The sequence below is a fragment of the Chiloscyllium plagiosum genome, unplaced genomic scaffold (genome assembly GCF_037043375.1).
Source record: "Chiloscyllium plagiosum isolate Xiang-an unplaced genomic scaffold, Cpla_swu_hap1 HiC_scaffold_46, whole genome shotgun sequence".
NCBI classification, from domain to species: Eukaryota; Metazoa; Chordata; class Chondrichthyes; order Orectolobiformes; family Hemiscylliidae; genus Chiloscyllium; species Chiloscyllium plagiosum.
Window position 1 is genome coordinate 2,026,819 of NW_028270184.1, and position 9,049 is coordinate 2,035,867.

At 51.0% G+C, this 9,049-nt stretch overlaps 1 protein-coding gene across 2 annotated transcripts in view; it reads right to left on the minus strand.

The window, feature by feature from the left end:
• Positions 1-9,049, minus strand: part of pacs1b (phosphofurin acidic cluster sorting protein 1b) — a 103,536-nt gene that overhangs the window by 66,053 nt on the left and 28,434 nt on the right. For both annotated transcript variants that reach the window (XM_087983556.1, XM_087983557.1), the window contains exons 7-9: positions 3,248-3,343; positions 1,100-1,159; positions 387-544 (exon numbers count right to left, since the gene is read on the minus strand). In XM_087983556.1, coding sequence (XP_087839682.1) covers positions 387-544; positions 1,100-1,159; positions 3,248-3,343 — 314 coding nt within the window. The remainder of the gene's footprint in view (positions 1-386; positions 545-1,099; positions 1,160-3,247; positions 3,344-9,049) is intronic.

The window sequence follows — 9,049 nt, forward strand, 5'->3', positions numbered from 1 at the left end:
GGACAGGCCTCAAGGGACTGAGCTCCAGGACAGGCCTCAAGGGACTGAGTTCCAGGGCAGGCTTCAAGGAACTGAGCTCCAGGACAGGCCTCAAGGGACTGAGCTCCAGGACAGGCCTCAAACTCCAGGACAGGCCTCAAGGAACTGAGCTCCAGGACAGGCCTCAAGGAACTGAGCTCCAGGACAGGCCTCAAGGGACTGAGCTCCAGGACAGGCCTGAAGCTCCAGGATTGTCCTCAAGGGATCAAGCTGTAGGAAAGGTGCCAGAGCTTTGTGATGACTAGCCTGAGGAGTCTGGAAGCCTGTCATATCTGATTCCTTTGCTGATGGGGTCATTATTTGACCCCAATGCTGATATTAGGCCAAAAGGCCTGGTGCTCACTTACTTCAGCTTTGGTTTCGGCGTGCTGAGCACGCTCTCAGTCTCCTCCATCTCAGGACCACTGTCACTTGGGTTATACAATTCCAAACTATCGTACAACAAGTCCAGATCCTCCTCCACCTCTTGGATCTGCTCCGTAGACACGTGCTCCAGGGCTAACACCTGAGGGGAATAGGCAAAGGTTGTTAATGAGACAAGCCCAGCACACTTCAAATCGGAACAGGATATTCACTGAGTGTGTGTGTGTTTGTGCACGCGCGCACCCGTCTATGTGTGAGAATGTGTGTGTCCGTGTGTGAGAGTTTGTCTGTGAATAGGTGAGAGTGTGCACTTGTGTGAGTGAGTGTGTGTGTGTTTGTGCACGCGCGCACCCGTCTATGTGTGAGAATGTGTGTGTCCGTATGTGAGAGTTTGTCTGTGAATAGGTGAGAGTGTGCACTTGTGTGAGTGAGTATGTGTGTGTTTGTGCACGCGCGCACCCGTCTATGTGTGAGAATGTGTGTGTCCGTATGTGAGAGTTTGTCTGTGAATAGGTGAGAGTGTGCACTTGTGTGAGTGAGTGTGTGTGTGTTTGTGCACGCGCGCACCCGTCTATGTGTGAGAATGTGTGTGTCCGTATGTGAGAGTTTGTCTGTGAATAGGTGAGAGTGTGCACTTGTGTGAGTGAGTGTGTGTAACTCTCTCTCTCTCTGTACATGTAAATACCCAAACACTCACCTCATCTGACACTCGGAATCTTTTGAGTAAGGCCACAAATTTCTGTTTAATATTTTGTTGCTGCAAAATAAGTCAAACATCAAGTTAATCTTCGCAAGGAACCCTCAATCCCTTCACCACTGACTTTATCTCACTTCCCATCACCTTCCCCCAGCTCCCATTCCAGTACATTGCTGCCAGCACCAACATCAACATGCCCCCTGACAACTCACCCTCTCGCTGACCCCAAACCCTGAGCGTCCACCCATCACACTGCCCCCAACCCCACACCCTGACACTCAACATCTTACTCTGCCCCAACTCTTCACCCTGACAATGACCCCCGACCCGGCATCCGAACCTTCACCCTGACCCACAACCCCATACCCTGCTCCCGGCTCTTAATCCTGACCCTGACCACCTACCCTGACCCCGACCCAACACCCAGACACACAACCCCTCACTCTGACTCCCCACTTCACCCCCAACTACAGCCTGGTCCCCATCTCAGCCCAACTACGGCCCAGGTCCCCATCAGAGCCTAACTACGGCCTGGTCCCTATCACAGCCCAACTCCAGCCAGGTCCCCATCACAGCCCAACTCCGGCCTGGTCCCCATCACAGCCCAACTCCGGCCTGGTCCCCATCAGAGCCTAACTACGGCCTGGTCCCCATCACAGCCAGGTATGGCCCGGTCCCCATCATAGCCCAACTACAGCCAGGTCCCCATCACAGCCCAACTCCGGCCTGGTCCCCATCACAGCCTAACTACGGCCCGGTCCCCATCACAGCCCAACTACAGCCAGGTCCCCATCACAGCCCAACTCCGGCCTGGTCCCCATCACAGCCCAACTCCGGCCTGGTCCCCATCTCAGCCCAACTCCGGCCTGGTCCCCATCTCAGCCCAATTACGGTCCGGTCCCCATCTCAGCCCAACTCCGGCCTGGTCCCCATCTCAGCCCAACTCCGGCCTGGTCCCCATCACAGCCCAACTACGGCCCAGTCCCCATCACAGCCCAACTACGGCCCAGTCCCCATCACAGCCCAGCTACAGCCTGGTCCCCATCACAGCCCAACTACGGCCCGGTCCCCATCACAGCCCGACTATGGCCTGTTCCCAATCACAGCCCAACTATAGCCTCAGCCCGATCACAGCCCAACAACGGCCTAGTCCCCGTCACAGCCCAGCTACAGCCTGGTCCCCATCACAGCCCAACTACGGCCCAGTCCCCATCACAGCCCAACTACGGCCTGGTCCCCATCACAGCCCAACTATGGCCTGCTCCCAATCACAGCCCAACTATAGCCTCAGCCCGATCACAGCCCAACTACGGCCTGGTCCCCATCACAGCCCAGGTACGGCCTGGTCCCCATCAGAGCCTAACTACGGCCTGGTCCCTATCACAGCCCAACTACAGCCTGGTCCCCATCAGAGCCTAACTATGGCCTGGTCCCCATCACAGCCAGGTACGGCCCGGTCCCCATCATAGCCCAACTCCAGCCAGGTCCCCATCACAGCCCAACTCCGGCCTGGTCCCCATCACAGCCCAACTCCGGCCTGGTCCCCATCAGAGCCTAACTACGGCCTGGTCCCCATCACAGCCAGGTATGGCCCGGTCCCCATCATAGCCCAACTACAGCCAGGTCCCCATCACAGCCCAACTCCGGCCTGGTCCCCATCACAGCCTAACTACGGCCCGGGACCCAACACAGCCCAGCTACGGCCTGGTCCCCATCACATCCCAGCTACGGCCTGGTCCCCATCACAGCCCAGCTACGGCCTGGTCCCCATCACAGCCCAGCTACGGCCCGGTCCCCATCACAGCCCAGGTACGGCCTGGTCCCCATCACAGCCCAGCTACGGCCCGGTCCCCATCACAGCCCAGCTACGGCCTGGTCCCCATCACAGCCCAGCTACGGCCTGGTCCCCATCACAGCCCAGCTACGGCCTGGTCCCCATCACAGCCCAGCTACGGCCTGGTCCCCATCACAGCCCAGCTACGGCCTGGTCCCCATCACAGCCCAGCTACAATGTGGTCCTGATCCTGATGAACCTGCAGCTGGTATAAGATCCTGATGGAGCTATGATGATAGTACAGTGATAGAGCGATAGCCGGATCAGCATGGGGCCGCTCTCACACACAGCTGGAACAGTGAGGACACACTTACATTGCTGATGCCTCCACGGGAAATGGCCGCTGAGCTTGGCAGCTTCCGCCTCAACTTCTTCCGTTTCCCAACCAGCTCTTCATCGAAATACAAATCCTGCCGAGAGGGAGTGAAGTGTACTCCAGTGTGAGCGAGAGAGACAGACAGAGAGAGAGTGTGTGTGTGTGTGTGTGCGCACGTGTGTGAGACTATACCCCAGTGAGAGACTGTGTGTGCACGTGCACATGTGTGTGACTATACCCCAGTGAGAGACTGTGTGTGTGTGTGTGACTATACCCCAGTGAGAGACTGTGTGTGTGTGTGTGACTATACCCCAGTGAGAGACTGTGTGTGTGTGTGTGACTATACCCCAGTGAGAGACTGTGTTTGTGTGTGTGTGTGAGACTATACCCCAGTGACAGACTGTTTGTGTTTGTGTGTGTGTGTGCGCGCGTTCGTGTGTGTGACTATACCCCAGTGAGAGACTGTGTTTGTGTGTGTGTGTGTGACTATACCCCAGTGAGAGACTGTAATTTTGTGTGTGTGTGTATGTGTGACTATACCCCAGTGAGAGACTGTGATTGTGTGTGTATGTGTGTGTGACTATACCCCAGTGAGAGACTGTGTTTGTGTGTGTATGTGTGTGACTATACCCCAGTGAGAGACTGTGATTGTGTGTGTATGTGTGTGACTATACCCCAGTGAGAGACTGTGTGTGTATGTGACTATACTCCAGTGAGAGACTGTGTTTGTGTGTGTATGTGTGTGACTATACCCCAGTGAGAGACTGTGTGTGTGTGTGTGACTATACCCCAGTGAGAGACTGTGTTTGTGTGTGTATGTGTGTGACTATACCCCAGTGAGAGACTGTGTTTGTGTGTGTATGTGTGTGTGACTATACCCCAGTGAGAGACTGTGTTTGTGTGTGTATGTGTGTGACTATACCCCAGTGAGAGACTGTGTTTGTGTGTGTATGTGTGTGACTATACCCCAGTGAGAGACTGTGTTTGTGTGTGTATGTGTGTGACTATACCCCAGTGAGAGACTGTGTGTGTGTGTGTATGTGTGTGACTATACCCCAGTGAGAGACTGTGTGTGTGTGTGTGTGTGTGACTATACCCCAGTGAGAGACTGTGTTTGTGTGTGTATGTGTGTGACTATACCCCAGTGAGAGACTGTGTTTGTGTGTGTATGTGTGTGACTATACCCCAGTGAGAGACTGTGTGTGTGTGTGTATGTGTGTGACTATACCCCAGTGAGAGACTGTGTGTGTGTGTGTGTGTGTGACTATACCCCAGTGAGAGACTGTGTTTGTGTGTGTATGTGTGTGACTATACCCCAGTGAGAGACTGTGTTTGTGTGTGTATGTGTGTGACTATACCCCAGTGAGAGACTGTGTTTGTGTGTGTGTGTGTGTGTGACTATACCCCAGTGAGAGACTGTGTTTGTGTGTGTATGTGTGTGTGACTATACCCCAGTGAGAGACTGTGTTTGTGTGTGTATGTGTGTGACTATACCCCAGTGAGAGACTGTGATTGTGTGTGTATGTGTGTGACTATACCCCAGTGAGAGACTGTGTGTGTGTGTGACTATACTCCAGTGAGAGACTGTGTTTGTGTGTGTATGTGTGTGACTATACCCCAGTGAGAGACTGTGTTTGTGTGTGTATGTGTGTGTGACTATACCCCAGTGAGAGACTGTGTTTGTGTGTGTATGTGTGTGACTATACCCCAGTGAGAGACTGTGTGTGTGTGTGTGACTATACCCCAGTGAGAGACTGTGTTTGTGTGTGTATGTGTGTGACTATACCCCAGTGAGAGACTGTGTTTGTGTGTGTATGTGTGTGACTATACCCCAGTGAGAGACTGTGTTTGTGTGTGTATGTGTGTGTGACTATACCCCAGTGAGAGACTGTGTTTGTGTGTGTATGTGTGTGACTATACCCCAGTGAGAGACTGTGTTTGTGTGTGTATGTGTGTGACTATACCCCAGTGAGAGACTGTGTTTGTGTGTGTATGTGTGTGACTATACCCCAGTGAGAGACTGTGTTTGTGTGTGTATGTGTGTGACTATACCCCAGTGAGAGACTGTGTTTGTGTGTGTATGTGTGTGACTATACCCCAGTGAGAGACTGTGTGTGTGTGTGTGACTATACCCCAGTGAGAGACTGTGTTTGTGTGTGTATGTGTGTGACTATACCCCAGTGAGAGACTGTGTTTGTGTGTGTATGTGTGTGACTATACCCCAGTGAGAGACTGTGTTTGTGTGTGTATGTGTGTGACTATACCCCAGTGAGAGACTGTGTGTGTGTGTGTATGTGTGTGACTATACCCCAGTGAGAGACTGTGTGTGTGTGTGTGTGTGTGACTATACCCCAGTGAGAGACTGTGTTTGTGTGTGTATGTGTGTGACTATACCCCAGTGAGAGACTGTGTTTGTGTGTGTATGTGTGTGACTATACCCCAGTGAGAGACTGTGTGTGTGTGTGTATGTGTGTGACTATACCCCAGTGAGAGACTGTGTGTGTGTGTGTGTGTGTGACTATACCCCAGTGAGAGACTGTGTTTGTGTGTGTATGTGTGTGACTATACCCCAGTGAGAGACTGTGTTTGTGTGTGTATGTGTGTGACTATACCCCAGTGAGAGACTGTGTTTGTGTGTGTGTGTGTGTGTGACTATACCCCAGTGAGAGACTGTGTTTGTGTGTGTATGTGTGTGACTATACCCCAGTGAGAGACTGTGATTGTGTGTGTATGTGTGTGACTATACCCCAGTGAGAGACTGTGTGTGTGTGTGACTATACTCCAGTGAGAGACTGTGTTTGTGTGTGTATGTGTGTGACTATACCCCAGTGAGAGACTGTGTTTGTGTGTGTATGTGTGTGACTATACCCCAGTGAGAGACTGTGTTTGTGTGTGTATGTGTGTGACTATACCCCAGTGAGAGACTGTGATTGTGTGTGTATGTGTGTGACTATACCCCAGTGAGAGACTGTGTGTGTGTGTGACTATACTCCAGTGAGAGACTGTGTTTGTGTGTGTATGTGTGTGACTATACCCCAGTGAGAGACTGTGTTTGTGTGTGTATGTGTGTGTGACTATACCCCAGTGAGAGACTGTGTTTGTGTGTGTATGTGTGTGACTATACCCCAGTGAGAGACTGTGTGTGTGTGTGTGACTATACCCCAGTGAGAGACTGTGTTTGTGTGTGTATGTGTGTGACTATACCCCAGTGAGAGACTGTGTTTGTGTGTGTATGTGTGTGACTATACCCCAGTGAGAGACTGTGTTTGTGTGTGTATGTGTGTGTGACTATACCCCAGTGAGAGACTGTGTTTGTGTGTGTATGTGTGTGACTATACCCCAGTGAGAGACTGTGTTTGTGTGTGTATGTGTGTGACTATACCCCAGTGAGAGACTGTGTTTGTGTGTGTATGTGTGTGACTATACCCCAGTGAGAGACTGTGTTTGTGTGTGTATGTGTGTGACTATACCCCAGTGAGAGACTGTGTTTGTGTGTGTATGTGTGTGACTATACCCCAGTGAGAGACTGTGTGTGTGTGTGTGACTATACCCCAGTGAGAGACTGTGTTTGTGTGTGTATGTGTGTGACTATACCCCAGTGAGAGACTGTGTTTGTGTGTGTATGTGTGTGACTATACCCCAGTGAGAGACTGTGTTTGTGTGTGTATGTGTGTGACTATACCCCAGTGAGAGACTGTGTGTGTGTGTGTGACTATACCCCAGTGAGAGACTGTGTTTGTGTGTGTGTGTGTGTGTGACTATACCCCAATGAGAGACTGTGTTTGTGTGTGTATGTGTGTGACTATACCCCAGTGAGAGACTGTGTTTGTGTGTGTATGTGTGTGACTATACCCCAGTGAGAGACTGTGTTTGTGTTTGTGTGTGACTATACCCCAGTGAGAGACTGTGTTTGTGTGTGTATGTGTGACTATACCCCAGTGAGAGACTGTGTTTGTGTGTGTATGTGTGTGACTATACCCCAGTGAGAGACTGTGTTTGTGTTTGTGTGTGTGTGTGTGTGTGTGTGACTATACTCCAGTGAGAGACTGTGTTTGTGTGTGTATGTGTGTGACTATACCCCAGTGAGAGACTGTGTTTGTGTGTGTGTGTGTGTGACTATACCCCAGTGAGAGACTGTGTGTGTGTGTGTGTGTGACTATACCCCAGTGAGAGACTGTGTGTGTGTGTGTGTGACTATACCCCAGTGAGAGACTGTGATTGTGTGTGTATGTGTGTGACTATACCCCAGTGAGAGACTGTGTGTGTGTGTGTGACTATACCCCAGTGAGAGACTGTTTGTGTGTGTGACTATACCCCAGTGAGAGACTGTGTGTGTGTGTGTGACTATACCCCAGTGAGAGACTGTGTGTGTGTGTGTGACTATACCCCAGTGAGAGACTGTGTGTGTGTGTGTGTGACTATACCCCAGTGAGAGACTGTGTGTGTGTGTGTGTGTGTGACTATACCCCAGTGAGAGACTGTGTGTGTGTGTGTGAGACTATACCCCAGTGAGAGACTGTGTGTGTGTGACTATACCCCAGTGAGAGTCTGTGTGTGTGTGTGTGACTATACCCCAGTGAGAGACTGTGTGTGTGTGTGACTATACCCCAGTGAGAGACTGTGTGTGTGTGTGTGAGACTATACCCCAGTGAGAGACTGTGTTTGTGTGTGTATGTGTGTGACTATACCCCAGTGAGAGACTGTGTTTGTGTGTGTATGTGTGTGACTATACCCCAGTGAGAGACTGTGTTTGTGTGTGTATGTGTGTGACTATACCCCAGTGAGAGACTGTGTTTGTGTGTGTATGTGTGTGACTATACCCCAGTGAGAGACTGTGTGTGTGTGTGTGACTATACCCCAGTGAGAGACTGTGTTTGTGTGTGTATGTGTGTGACTATACCCCAGTGAGAGACTGTGTTTGTGTGTGTATGTGTGTGACTATACCCCAGTGAGAGACTGTGTTTGTGTGTGTATGTGTGTGACTATACCCCAGTGAGAGACTGTGTGTGTGTGTGTGACTATACCCCAGTGAGAGACTGTGATTGTGTGTGCGCGTTCGTGAGTGAGACTATACCCCAATGAGAGACTGTGTTTGTGTGTGTATGTGTGTGACTATACCCCAGTGAGAGACTGTGTTTGTGTGTGTATGTGTGTGACTATACCCCAGTGAGAGACTGTGTTTGTGTTTGTGTGTGACTATACCCCAGTGAGAGACTGTGTTTGTGTGTGTATGTGTGACTATACCCCAGTGAGAGACTGTGTTTGTGTGTGTATGTGTGTGACTATACCCCAGTGAGAGACTGTGTTTGTGTTTGTGTGTGTGTGACTATACCCCAGTGAGAGACTGTGTTTGTGTGTGTATGTGTGTGACTATACCCCAGTGAGAGACTGTGTGTGTGTGTGTGTGTGACTATACCCCAGTGAGAGACTGTGTGTGTGTGTGTGTGACTATACCCCAGTGAGAGACTGTGATTGTGTGTGTATGTGTGTGACTATACCCCAGTGAGAGACTGTGTGTGTGTGTGTGTGTGTGTGTGACTATACCCCAGTGAGAGACTGTTTGTGTGTGTGTGTGTGACTATACCCCAGTGAGAGACTGTGTGTGTGTGTGTGACTATACCCCAGTGAGAGACTGTGTGTGTGTGTGTGACTATACCCCAGTGAGAGACTGTGTGTGTGTGTGTGTGACTATACCCCAGTGAGAGACTGTGTGTGTGTGTGTGTGTGTGTGTGACTATACCCCAGTGAGAGACTGTGTGTGTGTGTGTGAGACTATACCCTAGTGAGAGACTGTGTGTGT